The 17073-nt window shown below is 36.4% G+C and overlaps 1 protein-coding gene across 2 annotated transcripts in view; it reads right to left on the bottom strand.

Annotated features, from left to right (window-relative positions):
• The window catches only part of EDEM3 (ER degradation enhancing alpha-mannosidase like protein 3), a 35381-nt gene extending 24135 nt beyond the window's left edge, over window positions 1-11246 (bottom strand). For both annotated transcript variants that reach the window (XM_087930431.1, XM_026703258.2), the window contains exons 1-7: window positions 10961-11246; window positions 8437-8482; window positions 3825-3925; window positions 3046-3085; window positions 1983-2095; window positions 1393-1546; window positions 723-857 (exon numbers count right to left, since the gene is read on the bottom strand). In XM_087930431.1, the coding sequence (XP_087786557.1) occupies window positions 723-857; window positions 1393-1546; window positions 1983-2095; window positions 3046-3085; window positions 3825-3925; window positions 8437-8482; window positions 10961-11124 (753 nt within the window). In that variant the 5' untranslated portion in view covers window positions 11125-11246. The remainder of the gene's footprint in view (window positions 1-722; window positions 858-1392; window positions 1547-1982; window positions 2096-3045; window positions 3086-3824; window positions 3926-8436; window positions 8483-10960) is intronic.
• Window positions 11247-17073: the final 5827 nt, after the last annotated feature.

Genomic DNA, 17073 nt, shown 5'->3' with positions numbered 1-17073 from the left:
TTGTGTAACAGACCATAAATTATTGATGTCAAATAAGCAAGTCTTTCAGCATAATTAAAGCAAGTACTTGTCCCAAAAAGATTTGTGTTAAAGGACATACAATCCAGAAATTGTATAACATATAAAGACAAAATCAGCATGCTTTCCTTGTACATAAGATATTCTAAGGAGTTCTAGAATAGGCATGGCCAATACTGTAGTTATAATAGTGTCCAATTGGTAAGGCACCAGACACAAATAAAATTCCTAATGAACTACTTAATTTATTGAGGGAATATCATATGTATGTTCATGTTGTTCTAACTTACTCTTTTAAATTTTGTGGTATTTTATGTTCACATATTGTAATGATTTTTATTTATTAAACCATTATACTGCCCATTTCTCAACATCTCTGAGTGACTCACAACAATCAAAGAAAATACAATAAACTCAATTTTAAAAATAAAGATAAAAGATTGCAGCATTATGACATAAAGGGTCTCTCTCTCTCTCTCTCCCAAACACAGCACAGACTTCAGTCCCTGGGACAGAACGCTGATGGCTATTTTAAGCAGTACCTCATAATATAAATAGAAACACAATCTCTGGTATGAGAGATACAGTGACCAGTTCAGCAACAGAACATAGCTGAAATTTATACTATCAATTAATGATACAATTAAAAAAATCAAAAGTTAGCAGTTGCAGAAAAATAATTCATCACTTATCATTAAGCAAACCTCAAATATTGATGCCCCAGTGAAACGACTCAGAGCAGCAAATTCTAAAATGAGTGTTCCTGCACAGGCTGTACAAGTTTCCGTCTCTGTTCCTGTCCGGGCTTCTGGACTTCTTAAACCAAATTTTAAATTAATCTAGAAGAAAAAGAAATGCTAAATTCTCTTATTGTGATAATGCTATTTCTTAAAAAATTATAAAAATAAAATAGATTTGTTTTTTCAAACAAGACACAGTAAGCATTAAGTTTGTACTATACCGCAGAAAAACTGGAATAATTAAGTAAACTGCTGCAGAGTTAGAAGCAGAAATAGTGCTCAGCAACATTTGAGTGTGGCAAACTATACAAACTAACTTAGTATATGGGTTTAGATGTCAATACTAAAGTCTCTGGTATCTGAGTATATCACCTGCTATAGAGAGAACAGTCCTCATTTTCATAATCAAATCATATGGCTTAAGTCCATTGCATTTCAAAATGTAGTAAATATAAACATATATCTTCATAAACCATGCTATTAGCTGAAGAGTTAAGATTCTAAGAGTTATAAAAACCAGATGTTTTCATCAATATCACTAATAACTCTCTCTCTGACTCAACATATAATTCTATTATACTAGAAGAACAAATAATATGTAGCATACATTAGTCTTAGCTCACAGATTACTTACTCTTGGATATGGGAGACCACTTGTGGTATTAAAAGCTGGCAACAGTTTGTAGCCTAACTGTTTTGCCATGTGCAGAAGTTCTTCATTGTACCACTGCATGACTTCACCTTTCTCTTTCAGCATGATTGCTACTGAGTGCCCACCTAAAAGACCTCTAGATAAAATGAAAGGGAGAAATCAGGAAGTTTATTAACTTCATGTATATGCTGATCTAGAAGAGAACCAAAGACTGGAAAAGCAGAGGAGAAGAGGATGTCATTCTCCAAACTGCTTCCAATCTCTAAGGTTTAATCATTACTGTTATACTAGCCTTAAGCATCGGATAAATGTTGAAAAACTGAAAATAGTTTGTAGAACGTTTAAATACTACTTATTTCTAAAAAGTGTATACAAATGAAGATGTGTAAACCCTTTTGACAGTAATGCAGAAAATGCACTTTACAAACAAGAATAGGTTTGCAAACTATGAATTCTATTACGCTTAAAAATTTAAGAAATAAGTACTTAATTTCAGATCACAACATGTATAAAGGTTATCATTGGCAAATTTACAAATCTGATCCCCTTTTTTCCCCCAGTATAAAACTTACCCAAGCACTCTTATGTTTGTTTCAAACACTGATACCACTATGTCGTTGTCTAAATTAACATCTCTAATTACTTTTTTAACAGCATCTTCAAACTCTTTGGTTTTATTTAACACCTGCAAAACAAGAGTAAACGGGCTGATTATCTCTCAAGAAGCTTTGTTAAGGAGAAACTTGAAGTTTCATTTTAAATAAAAAATAAAGAATATCAGATTCTGTCATCTTTGGTCAGAACAAGCTAAAAATCCTATTACAAAGGCAAACTCTGAATGTAGGTTGTCAGGTTTGCTTAATTTATCCTGTCTTGCGCTAGCCCTCCCAAGCCAGTGCATTAAGGGTGTGGAGGTCTCCTCAGACACACTGCGCTGTCAGCCCTCTTACTTGAAGGAGATTTTCCCTCAGCCGATCTGTCCCCGTCGCTCCGGGCCAAAGCCCCGAACGATCGCTCTTTTGACAGCCACTCACTTGGTAGACCAGGAGCCGGGTGTCACTTCAATATCATTCAGAATTGGATTTGTCTAATTTTAACCTATTTAAAGTCAAATTTGAAGAGCACTGAGAAACACGTTGTCCTAGCTGCTTGACTGAGCCAATTTCTGGGGACCCTGGGTAACAGGGGAATGTCCTCACAGATCTGACAGATTCAGTCCAATCAGCTAGCAGCAACTGACAACCCAATCCTGGATGCTATCTCCACCACACTGGAGAAAGGTATAGTTGAGCAATACATACTGAAGAAATCTGAAAACTTATTACATTCTCAATCCATTTAGGATATAAGTGCTGGTCTAGGAGCAGGGAGATCCAGATGTTAGTTCACTCTCAAAAGCTGATGGATGACTTTGGATTAATCTCGATCTCTCTATGCACTCCACTGGGTAGTTGCTCTGAGAAAAATGGGAGGGGGAGCACTGTGCATGCCACCTTATATCACTAATCCATCTTCTAAAGGTAGATAATAATTTAAATAAATGAAGTATTTGGTTAAGGACAATTATTACAATCCGCTTAATATTGTAAAATGAGAATTTAGATTTAATACATGGTAGAAAAAAATCAAACCTACCACAAGAGTGTCCAAAGTATCTATTAATGTCAGTGAAAACCTAGGTGAGAAAGGAGGAGAGATGAAAAATAGGATTTAATCAAATGCAATAATTTATTATTAAATGTTCATATAAGAACTTGTAACAGGCTGCCTATTACTAAAAATGATGGACAGTGTTCTCCTTCCTCAAGTTGATGAACTGTTGAAGACACACAATGTTTTCATGAACTACTGAAACTTCTTAAAACAGACTATATTAAAAATATGCAGCTTCAGCTATTCATAAAAAACATGAATGACTTCAGCAGTTTGTCAGCTGGAGAAAGTTCAACACCATCTGCCACGACAACCAACACCTGTTTGCAATGGTAATAGCAAAGTCAACGGAAGAAGTGAAATTCGCTATTCAAGTGCAGCAAAAAAGACCGCAAAAATGGACATGAATCATTTAACAACTGTATGGGAAGTTCCGGTCCCAATTGTGGTAATATTTCAAATTAATATTTATTTTACTTACTTTAATTGTTTTATGTTATTAAAACACTGTAACCTGCTACAACATTCTCCAGATAATGCACAAAATAAAAATACTTTAAAGAAATTAATAATATTCATCTATGATGTGATTAGTCAGATATGATTTTTGTTTCTCTTCATTTTGGTAAATATTCCTGTTCTTTTTATGGCTATTTATTCAGAATTTAGATTTAGTTTTATTGGATTTGTAATAATGGATCCACAGAATTTCAGTTAAAACTAAATAGTGAATCTTCAAATAATTATTCAAAAATACTAACTTTCCCAAGGCATCATCCACATCTCCACGACTTGGTTCTTGACCCCGAATTCTTCCACGGCAAGTTAAAGGCATGAGCTCATCAGCTGGGTAAGCATGTTCCTGTTGGAAAAAAAAGGAAATGAAAAACAAAACAGAATAATAACCTAGTGAAGTTGAAATGCTTAGTACAATAGCAGTTAGATCAAGTTTCACTGTTTACTCTTACAAATGCAGAAAATAAAAAGGAACGCTATTTCTATATTCATGGGAGTATGCTTTTACAAAATTAAACAATGCAGAAAGCTCCAAATGGAACACACATCTCTTACACTGGACTCAATATTTTTCATGAACTGCAATACAGGTAGTCCTCAACTTACTACTACAATGAGCCCAGAATTGCAGCTGTATGTCATGTGATCATACGCTGAGTCACCATCTGACTGGATTCAATTTTTTTAATGGTAATTTTTATAACAGTCATAAAGGGAGTCACCATGGTTGTTAAGCAAATCCAGCATATCCAATGGGTGGTTTCTCCTGGAAAATGCCCCAAAAGTGGCAAACATGATTATGTGACCATGCAATGCTGCAACTGGTCATAAATGCAAGCCAGTTGCCAAGTGCTCAAACTATAACATCACTGCAGAGGGGAGGGGTGGACTGTAGAAAGTATTTTTTGTTTACTTTATGGTTCCGGGCTGGATCCTTATTTGCTCACTATACAGTCTGGAAAAATATTTCTTGGCTCAGAAATTATTTCTCATAATAAGATGCATCACAAACATAAGCAGCTCTTTACCCTCAAGTTGGCTTTTCACAGAAATTTTTATTAAACCCTGAAAAATGTACCATCCCAAGCCCTTATTTGCTTACGCCAAATTGGCTGAAACAATAGTCTAGAGGCCTAATGTCCTGAAAAATCTCCTCAAAAAACTTTCAACACTATAAATTTCTTTTTTCAACTTTCAAGATACAAAAAGTAAATGGTTACATATTTGGAGCAAAAATTTTTGTACTTGCAAGATTTGCCTTGAAAAGTTTCTTATTCAGCACATCTCAAGTTGCTAAACTAAGGGTTCATTACACCATTAATGCACATGAATAAGAATTTTTTTGTCAGCAGCTTGTTTTAAAGAGATAATTAATGAAATTCAGGAATATAAATAAAATATTCACAATGGTTTTGCCATCTGGAACTAGTTACACCTGAAAGTCTCTTCTTATGTTGTTTTCATTTAAAGAAAATTGGGAAGACATCCTTGCAATTTGAACACTGCCCCTTCTGCCTCCATCCTTAGGAAAGATAGAATCTAACTTAATACTTAAATAAGATTGAATAATCCCTTTGGAATAAGGAAGCTATTTACATTCAAAGTAATGTATTTAAGAAAATCATTACATTGACAAGTAGTGGTCAGCGGTTTTTTCAAGCCAAGGTCCTTAACATCAGGGGTCCCCAACCACCGGGCCGCGGACCGGTACCAGTCCATGGAACATTTCCTACTGGGCCGCCGGTTTGCTGGGCGCCGCCACCTTGTTTGACGAGAAAGTGCTTCTGGGTGAGCTTTTCCGGTTGGAAAGTGGCGTTTGGGTCCTGAAGGAATCCTCACGCCTTAGTTTCATCGAAGGGGGGGGGGCTTCGAACAAAACTAAGGGCCGAGGCTTCTTTCAGCACCCAAGGCAAGGTGAGCCGAGCGACCGTCCCGAAGCCATCCCGAAGCAAAGCCCATCGACAAAGGTACAAAGGAGGAGTTGAAGGTGGCGGGGAGAAGCGGGGGACAGCTGGCTGGCCGGTCGCTCAGCTCGCCTTGCCTTGTCATGCGTGCTGATGCCGGTACCGGGCCGCGGATCATTTTGTGATGCCAGTACCGGGCTGTGGCACAAAAAAGGTTGGGGGCCACTGCTTAATATGGTGTGTTACATTCTCACAAATGTCCCTAAAAGGGGTTAGGGTTAGGGAAAGTATCTAATTCAGTTTGTTTCAGAATATTTTGATACATACCACTAGTTCTTAATAAAAATATACACCATAATAAGATAGCAGAAATTCATTTCCAAACCAAAATTCAAACTTTGCCTTCAGAGAAAGTGCTAGCAGATAGATTTTCATCTTTGGGTATATGTATATGTACAAACCATTTTTGTACCATTTTTGCTGTATGTATGTCCATATATAAATAAAATCAAATGACTTATTCCTTTAGCTATTCCAAAATACTGAAAAAGCATTCTGCAAGTTACCTTTTAATGTCACCATTTGCTTTGTTGAATGGTAAATTTAGCAATAACCTTTTTAAAAAACACATTTAATCTTATGTGGCATATTGGATGACCACATTCTCGCATTTATAAAGATGATGATTCTGCTCTTTTACTAGCTCTAAAGATAATCCTTATATTTCTTTGACCTTGATTTGCTTATTATTTGCAATGCTGATGGAAAAGACATAAATGACAATAACGTAAGGATTCTATATTTCTTTGAAATGTCAGTAGCCTCAAGATAAGAAGTTGCACTAGATGTCCCTTAAAAGGATTTTACAAAATATGCAGGATTTCAGATTCGTCAACAAGTTATCTGGTATAGAAGTGTCACACTAGATTTTTATGGGTATAGGCAAGAGGGTTTAGGGCAAGTCATGAGCTGGATTGTATTTTTAAATCAATCTAAACATCCTTCTCTCCTTATCACTAAGTGAACAATATCAAAACTGAAGGAATAGAATTTGTAACAATGAGCATTATGTAATTCTTTACAAAGTCAGTGGAAAAAAATGGAATTTTCAGTTGAAATGTGTGATACATAAAGCAAGACCTAATGAATGTTCCCTTTTTAAAAGTAGAAAACCACTTCTTCAAGTAACTTTATATAGTAATAAAGTCTATTTCTAGCACAGAATTTTGCTACATTATTGTCAAAAAAAAACAACAACAACTAAAAAAAGTCTTACAAGATTGGAAAACGAGGAAATAACTGATCCATAGAATCAAGACAAGCATCACTGTAAAAAAAAAAAGTTTAAATCCTTGATCTTGTTTGCCAAATTCAATACACTCACAAATTCTATTTGCTTAAGGCCCATACTAAATAAATATCCTTTTGACATATAAGCTTACAGGATGTGCCAAGTCATATACTTCCTTAAGTGTAATACAAATAATTCATGCTACACCGCATATAAATCCTTTGCCACCTCACCAAGGATAAAAAGGCCTTTTAACAACAGAGTGCAAACGAATCACAGCTTGCCCTAGGTTTTCTCCAACACAATGTATGTGTGTGTGTGTGTATACACACACACACACAATTTTATGTATATTTTATTTGCAGTTGAATGTACCATAAATACAGTAGGGGATAAATATGCCAACTCTGTCCTATGAAATAGATAAAACAGGTTGAAAACCAAGAAAACAGTGAGTCCCACTTGAATATTTTAGCAGTCAAAAATCAGTATCATATTCAGAGTTTCAATGTTATTCTCTGCAGGAAATTAATGTTACCTGTAATCACTAAAACTCTTGATAAAAATGTTTACCATGAAATTATGCAACAATAGTTCATTTTAGCTAATTATGATCGGCTAAAGCTTTTACCAAGCAACTTGTAGATCTGTGATTAGTGGGATTTTAATAAAACACTTCTTGGTTTCCATCTTGGATCTTAACATGAAAGCTTCACCTAAATTGTATTATAGTTTAAGCATTTTTATTAGACTGGTAAGTATTTTTATCTGAATTGTTTTAAGGAAACAATTATAGAATTTCTAGCATAACAAAGATTCTACCATTTATTTGAGTGTAGGCTTTATTTCATTTTATAATTTAAAAAAGAGTTTTAAAATGTGCAAGTAATTCTGAACAGCCCTAGCTGATCTAAGTAGAATTGTTTCACTGGATTGTAGTCTCTGATCCTGGAATGTTTTTGTCATGCTCATAATCTGCAACTCCCATATTATAGATTATGCTTTTTAATTCAACAAATTAAAGGACTGAAAAAAAGGACTCATACCTAGGACAAAAAAGCCAGTTTTAAATATACTAAATCTCAAGATGTAAACAGCCTAACAATTAAACAAGTAAGAACTGCAGTGTAATTCAATGTAAATAATACATCAGGCCAAACCATCCATTAACACAATCCACTTTGAACCAGTTTGTCAGTTGATGATAGCAAGATTCAGCATATTATACCAAACAATAATTATGACCCTTAATTGTATATTAGTACAAGAATGAGCATCCAATAGCCTACCAATCATCTGTGGACCCCAAATTCCTTTTTGGAAACTTGCCACTGAATTTTGTTAAACTATCAGATAATGGAAGTATGATCTCTCCCCATTGTTTGCAGGGAAAAAGAATATTAGGATGTATGAGGTTTCTTTTAGGCTTAATACACTAAGGAAAGAAACAAAAACCAGATTCCAAAAATCTTATTATTATGTATCAATATGAAAGCAAAGCACTGCTTATTTACTGCTATCTTCAGGTGATGGGCTAGCCAACCTTGGATTAAATGGTTAATTAAAAATACATTAAAAAGAGTTCATCACATATAGTTTATGAAAAAACAGCTTTAAAAAGACTGTTATTTAACATTAAAATAATGTAAACATTGCACTTACCATGTAATTACTATAGGCATGATCAAACATTTCCTGTACTTGATTTCTGAAAAAGAGATAAAACCAGATTAAATCTGCAGATTTTGCAAACATTTTGAAGAATTGTTGGGAATTTTGCAAAAAGATGCAACAAACAGTACAACTGAGCACTTATATAAAGCCAAAATCTACACACCATTTCAATTTTATAAACATTTATTTTAACAATCCTAAGTTATGTAGCCATTTGTTATCATAAGAGAGCAATGATTCCTTGTGAAATTATTTTTAAAAACAAATGCCTTTTTTAACTTAAGAATTCAAATGATTATATGAATGTAGATGTTCCAAACCCAGATATTATCTGTTGGGCTTTCCAAGCAGATAAGATTCAATGCTAATGTGATTTTTTTTAAATGCTCAGTTAGGTGATAGTACTTAATTCACTTTAGCTGCCCTAAAAAAAGCAAAAAATCTGATTAGCATTTAGAAGAACGATTATAGTAAAAGAAGATTTCAGGATAGTATGATACAGAATTCAAAAATATCTTGGAAGGGAGCAATTAATTCTGTATGGCTGCCAATAAAATTACATGGTCATTTTCATGAAATCATGAGTTCAGATTCAAACGTGCATTGCTAACTCTGCTTAAGTTTAAAAAATGTGCCAATGGAATATAGTTGTCACTGAGTTTGTCATAACACTCCCTGACCCTATATGGATATATAGGGTATAACAATACATCAATCAATTTATATTCTATGGGTAACACATGATTATTCAAGAAAACATCAGAGTGTAATCTTATACATACTTACATAGGTATCTCAATAAAAAAAAAAATCTGCTTTTAAGTAAATAGGTACAAAATTATATATGATTAAATAGTCCCTAGAAAAAGAAGTAGCATTAAATAAAATAAGTTTATTTAAATTTTATGAAATCAGATGCATTTTCGAATCATTTAAAATCTTATAATGAACACACGTTTACCAAATATTGATTTTATTAGAATACTGCAGTTAATACTCAAGCAACCATGAACTATGAAATTATTTAGATCCCCAGAATTAATCAGAGTTCTAGTTTTCATAAAGGTCAGAGGACTCCAGAAAATCATATGTTCTCCTACTGCTCTCAAACATGAAATTGTTTTCTGCCATAAGATAAATTAATATTACAACAGTTTAAAAAAGTGAAATGTGCAAATATTATAAATGCATGTGTAGATGTATCCTTGATTATTAGTAGACACAGACACTGAAAATATTGCTATAGTCAGGTTTTTCAGATGTACATTTCTGTGAAACAAGTCCACTTTTTGGTTTTATTCTATGAAACATCAACATCTGATTTGCCTTATAAGTAAGCTAACTATTTGCCATCATTTTAAAGCATCTGATCTTTCAAAACAAAACACTGTTTGCGCAGCTAACAAGATTATCCCTTAACAGCGAACCTTTACAAGTCAATTATATTATTCACATAGCATTACAGTTTTCAGGGCGTTCAAATGTCCTCAAAGGAGGTCAACAGTGAAGAAATAAATGTATTTCTCTGAGAAGTCCCAACATTACTTTCAACAGTGGGATTCAGTCCTCTTTGCCAATATTTGCTACATCACTTATTATGTATAAAATTCTATATTAAGTACACTTGTGCCTTCTTATTGAAATATTAGAACCACCATCATACTGCATATATAATAAACACTGAATCACACTGCATTACTAAATCAATGAAGAGTTAATCAGCAAAACTCACAATACCAAAATGAACAAAAAAAAGTGTTCCAACCCACGCATAAAAAGCAACAGAGAGATAAGATGAAAAGTTCAGTGAAATTACATAACTGAGCTTTACCTTGTACAAACATCATTTTCTAGAATGACATCCATGCATTTACGATCCTGATAGCATGTTTTAAATTTGGGGAACTATGTCCTTCAGCTAAAACAAAAAACAAAAGCTCCCCATCTTTCTGTTCTCCCTCAATGACAGCATTTGTCCTGAACTGTTATTACTCACTTTTGACTAACTTGTCTCACTTTGACTAACCGAAATTCTTACATCACTGCCTTGACTGTCATCATTTCTAGACAGTGAAGTTTCACACACACACACACACACACACGGTGGGTGAGATTTTGAAAACTACCCAGTAATATATTTATTCTCCAGCTTTATATTTAAAAACTGAAAGAAACAATGAGCTGGGGTATCCTTCTCAGTCTGCCTCGGTGACAAGCTTGAAATCAGCCTGTGTCAGTCAGTTTAAAGACGACTTCAATGTAATTTGCTGGGTCTCCTCAGGCAGCCAAATGCAACCTACAAAGAAGAAAAGTGCCGGAAGGGACCTTAGAGGTCTTCTAGTCCAACCATCACTCCTTCCTCGGGCTACGGCACAATATGTTCCACCCTCGGCTTCACAAAACCACGGTTCGCAACCGGGCCAAGGGCATCCTCGCCAACAGCGAGGTTGGGTGAAGCCAACCGAGGTAAAGGCTCGGCTGCGGCACAGTGGGGGGGGGGGAGCGCTCTTACCCAAGATGACGCTTCTCCTCCCGGCTCATCGCCTGCACAGCCGGCGCTGCTGCCAACACCGAAGAAGCGGAGAGGAGGCCCCAAACCAGCAGTTTCCAGCCGGACCAACGGCCTGCCAGGTGGTTGCCGCTCCTTCCCTCGCCCCCAGCTGCTGCTCCGCTCATAGCGGCAGCTGCCTCGCTAGGCCCGGTTCTGTCCCATCCCTTCAAACAGCGCGGCGGCTGCCACAAGACGAGGGACCAGCCCTTCGTTCGCCTCCTCTCGCTCTCTCCCCCTCCCTTTCACTGGCGTAGCCAAGGAAACCGGAATCTTGCCGCTAGGTTGCTTCCGGGTTCCCTTCCGGTAGCGGGACACGCCGCTACCCGCGGCCCAATGAGAACCAAGGTTTGTATCACCTGACCGGGCGTTACTCCTCCCCCTCCCTCCCGGATGCAGTGATACGTGGAACAAGCGGGCGGGCTGCTTCCTAACCTGGACGTGGCTGTCGCACTTTCAAAAAGATAAGACTTTGCTCTAGCGACCGCTCTCTCGCTCTCGCTCTCTCGCCGTCGAAATACGTCATTTCCGGCTTCATCTCGGACCAATCCAAGTTTGAAAAATTGCGCCCAGGGTTGAATTTAGAAAGCGCCTCCCACCCACCAGTACGTTGAATGTCATACGGAATCCTCCTGCCCCGAGACGTCGGGCATTTTTGTTATATCAGACGTGTTCGTAAATGTCCCGATCAGGCAGGGAAAGAAGGGAGACTTGAGAAGGTCGGAATCGCGGCGATTTCACACTGATGCTCGGAGCAACGACGGCTCGATGGAGGCTACTCGGCCTCGGAAAAGCGAATGCGATCGTAGAGAACCGGCGCGGCTCGGAGCTGGGCTTTTAGAAGCTTCCCCGAGAGGACGTTCTAGGGCTCCCCGACGTCACAATACCAGGGCTGGGATCTTAAGAACGGTCCGTCTCAAGGATCGTACGGTAGCACTGAAGTTGTCGCCAAGACGTAGTGACACACCTCCAATTTTTTTTTTAAAAAAGTAGTTTTTAAAAAACCAAACTCCTGCGTCAAACCGAATTGTTCGCTTTCTGCATTTTCTTTGGCCCATCAGATTGTTTCTTTGTTTTTCCCCTGATCCCCTCTGACGCTTTGCCAATAGGGTAAAGAGACATCTAAATCAGTGGTGGGATTCCATTTTTTTTAAAACTACCGGTTCTGTGGGCGTGGCTTGGCTTGGTGGGCGTGGCATGGAAAGGATACTGTAAAATCCCCATTCCCTCCCAACCCCACTAACCTGCTTTCCAGCTCCCTTCTCCTGTGCAGGGCAACAAAAAAGACTCAGGAGGCAGAGAATAGATGGGGGTGGGGCCAGTCAGGTAGTATTCTGAACTACTTAAAATTTCTGCTACCGTTTCTCCAGAACTGGTCAGAACCTGCTGAATACCACCTCTGATCTAAATGCTGAGATGGTGGTATGGAACATATCCTAAGAATCTTCATTATATTTGTTGCAAACCAACGGGCATGACTTCCACCAGAAATCAGTGGGAAAATGGGTGTTTCCTGTTCTCATGCAAATCTTTAATATTGCTTTTAATTTTTGAGAAAGTTAAGAGTTTTAGTTTCTACCCGGTCCCTCAGTTCACATATTTATTTGTACCCCATCTTTATTATTTTTACAAATAAGGCAGGGAACATATCCAACACAATTTTCTCTTCCTATTTTCCCCAGAACCACAACCTTGAGAGGCTGAGTGACCGGCTCAAAGCCACCCAGCTGTCTTTCATAGCTAAGGCAATGGACTCATGGTCTCTCATTTTCTAGTGCCTTAACCACTAGACCAAACTGGCTCATATTGGAAGCTGCGGAATTACAATTAGAATGGATAGAAGAAAGAGTTGATAGGAGTTTACAGACATTTCTGTCAACCCCATTGTTTTAAATGACTACGAATTCCTGGGATTGGAGAGCAAAATACTTTATACTTAGTCACAACATACACACACACACAAAATCCAATTGACATTCCCCTGTTGCAGTGCTTATAAAGGACTGTTGGGAATTGTAGTTTCTGTAGCCTGAATTATACAAACTTAACCGTTGTGTTGGCAACATGATAGTTCAAATATATCTCTCTCTCCCTCCCTCCAGCCCATTTCAATTCTTTTTCTCCATGATATTGTATGCTTTTGTTTGTTCTCTCATCCATGTGCAGGTCTTTCTATCTTGTCTTGTAATGCTGAGCATGTATCTTTCCATGTATCTATGACCAAGGCAATCATAAAATGGATCCCACTTGATAAAAAGCGTCCACAAAAGAGACCTAAACAAGATGGATGGATGACAGCAGCAAGTATTGTGGGTCCAATTGGAAAAAAAAAAAAGCTCAGGACTGTAATGGTTGGAAACGTGGAACAGCCTTCATCCTGCAGTGATTACACAATGGCTAAAATGATGATGATATGACATATATCTAGTAAAAAGGAATCATGTTCCAAATTTTTAAATATATACCCATAGAGATTACTGTCATAGAAATAAACTGTTTTTATACACAAAGTTTAATCACACTAAATAATTATAATTCGAGTTCTCTCAGTCTTCTGCAAGCAGAAGGAAATACGTTTTGTGTTTCTGAGTTTGCCAGAATTCTAGTATAAACAACAACTTTTAGACAAAAGCATGTTGTAAGAGTTTTCAGTTTGAGCATGAAGAGTATACCAGTATCACAGTAGCAATTTCTGTTGTAAAACAGGACCATGGGAACTTGGGAATCAACCATTTAAGCAGTCTTTGAAAAACCTCCCGAAATTTTCTTATCATTTTCATTGTGGTTTTTAAAAACCCAAATATATGATGGAATACTCTTGTTAAGTTTTAATTAAATGGAAATGAAATCTAATTTAGATTTTTATCTCTGCTATCTATGTGTCCTGTTTCTTATGGTGTTTTGAACAGAACAGACCTGTCCTGGAACCAAGCACTGTTTCTAATTTTGAGGTTTAACTCTGAAAAACCAGCAAACTATTTGCATCATGTATCTAATCAAGGTCTCAGTCCTTCAGGCATGCTAGTTAAAGGCAAAGTTACCATCTTTGCCATCACAGCTACATGCAAATGCAACAAAGCAACCAAAGGAAAATTGACTTTGACTGGGGGCTTTAACGCCATGGTGGCACAGTGGCTAGAATGTAATATTGGAAGCTAATTCTGCCGACTGCCAGCAATTCGATGGCTCAAGATTGACTCAACCTTCCATCCTTCCAAGGTCGGTAAAATGAGAATTCAGATTGTTGGGGGCAACTTACTGACTCTGAAAACTGCTTTGTAGCACTATGAAGTAGTATATAAATCTTAGTGCTATTGCTAGTTTGAGTGGGGGTCGAGGCAAGGGAATGGGGAAAAAACCCTGAAAGTAATAGTCATTTTCTCAGATTTATCTCCAAGATCATCTGGACTTAATTTTCCTTAGGCTTATCCAGGCTTTGGAGAGACAAAGGAACTATTGGCAAAACAAGCAGCTGTAGTCAGAAATTTCTTTTTTAGATTAAAAAAAAATCAACATCACTTGAAAAGTTAGAAAAATTGTTTTCATTTGCATACAGATGTTATTGGAGCCCAGGTACAATAAAAGGAATTAAACCCAGGTACTCTGATCAAAATTGGAAAGGTGGTAATTCTGCTTAAAAGCCAGGTGCTGCCTCTGACACACCAATGTAGTGTTTGATGTGAGGAATAAAGCTTATATTTAACCTAATTATCAGTTTATTACAGCAGCCATAAGCATGCTTTTGCAATAACATGCTGTAGAAAGTGTGAAAAGTGGCTGATTCATATATTGCTTCATCTGTTCATTCCCACATAGGTCATAAGAATTGGTTAGATGTGTGAATTGTAAATCCTAAAAAGTCTATCTATTTTTTTGAGTAAAGCACACTATTTGATAAAGTATGGGAGGACCAATTCAAGTATTAGATTGTCAAAAGATTTACAAAGCAACACAATCCCCCTCACTACACATTTCTTGGCATGGCACAATGAAGCAAATCATTTTTCTTTTGCTTTGTTCCCATGTTGTTTCTTTACCTTAGCAATTCAGAAAGGAGGCAACCTTTAGCCACCCTTATATAAAGTATAAAGTCCATTCCCCCCCACCACCAATATGCTAATATAGAAAGCCCGCCCACCCCTAGAGAATGAAATATTTTGGGGAATATTAAAAGAGGCAGAATATTATATTTTGCCAAAGGAGAATGGAGAAAAATCTTAACAAAGGCAGAAAGCGACCCCAACAGATGAATATTTTGTGCCTATTAAGATGGACCAATCTATTCACAAACAAAACACCTTCAGTTTCAGTTGATGGGATTAAGGACAGGCATGACTTTTAGAACATAATAGGATTAACCCATCACCATTGGAATAGCAAAAGACACAAATTTCACTACATTGCACAACTCCCTGGAGCATTTCAAACACAAAACCCCAAAGAATGTATAAAGGCCCACCTGTCCCAATCCCATTTTGTCAGCATTCCCAGAACTACATACTATTGGTTTCTCTCATCAATAAACAGAATCCTTTCCAATCAGCCTCCATTTTATTTCCAGTGACTTTCTCCCAGATTGGAACCGGACCGGATTTTTCTTCCAACACTAACAACATCCAGGACAGAGTCAAGATACAAGTTCTCTTATGCTTTTATCATGAAGCTAGCCATTACGAAGCTAAATCAGATAACCACACCAGAAAGGTGTGTTGTTTTAATGTTAGAAAGCATGGGTGTACTCCCTCCTCTCATGCTACTAGCCAGCATCCATTCTAGTTATCATTTTTAAACAACCTAAAGAGATTGTTGAATAAATAGGAATCCCTCAACTTTTCTCCAGTTTCAAAGCTAACAGACTAAATTTGTATGTAAGATACATTTCCTAAATTGATATTTTCCCCTTTTGTCTTCCAAATATTTCTACCATTTACTTTCATAGCTTCAGTCCTGCACTGTATTCATTATCTCAAAATTAGTTGTATTTATAATCTGTATATTTGTTCTTATTATGCAATGGGTTGCCATTGTAATAGGTAAATATGACATTCTCTGGGATTTTGTAAATACCTAGCGACCCCCCTCCAATAAGTACCAAACCTCTTTTGAAGAAATGCACAATGTAAGAGATTAATATTTTATTTGTAAACATGCAGTTGAGAAAAGTTAACCATATTACACTGTGGTTTACTCATTACTCAAGTTAATTATTCAAATGAAATATGTACACATAAAGTTAAATGATACCTGGAATATTCTATGCATAGGAAAGAAATCATCTACATATGAAATTAGAGTATATTAGATTTTTAAAAGTCTCGAGAGAAGAAACTCTGAAAGATTACTTCCTATTAAATACTCAAATTTTCAAAATATATTTTTGAAGAAAAAGAATTCACTTATTTTAAGACTACAATCCTAAATATATTCTCTTAAGGCTCAACTGCAAGCAATTGGAGCTATTACAAAATAAAAATAATTCAGATTTAATTGTAAGTAAATATTTAGAACCTTGTTTGAGGAAACAAGTATGTATTATCAATCATAAGCATGATAGTTAATTTTTGAATGAAAATAGTAGACTTGCATTCATTTTATCTCTCTTTTATGAAATCTAATAGAGCTGGGTATGCTTTGAAAATAACAAAGCAAAGATATTTTGGTAGATAGAGGAGCATAAGCATAGCATTGCTCTAGAACAGCTAAATTATTTTTCAGTCTCCTATAGAAACCTGAAAAACAGTTTGCTGCTTGAAAGAGATGTCACTTGTACCAAGTCATTTTTAAAAAAAATATAAAGATCTAACACATCTTTCTTAAGATCTCATCTTATATTCAATAAACAAACACCTTCTTCTACATCAAATACTACAGATAGAAGATTAGGAAACATATGAAAGCATATTGTAAGAATAGGAGCACAACATGGATTATTATTTTCAGTATCAATGCCAAGTTTCTTAGAACATCATAAAGATGCTCTACTTCTGAAATGATATTCATCACTGCTTTAAGAGTCATGAATTGAGTCAAATGAATTGACTCATTAAAGCAGCTGCATCTTTTTTAGGCTTACCTAT

Source organism: Pseudonaja textilis, chromosome 3 (assembly GCF_049901715.1).
Source record: "Pseudonaja textilis isolate UNSWEBS1 chromosome 3, rPseTex1.2, whole genome shotgun sequence".
NCBI classification, from domain to species: domain Eukaryota; kingdom Metazoa; phylum Chordata; class Lepidosauria; order Squamata; family Elapidae; genus Pseudonaja; species Pseudonaja textilis.
This window is presented reverse-complemented; position numbering and strand designations above follow the sequence as displayed.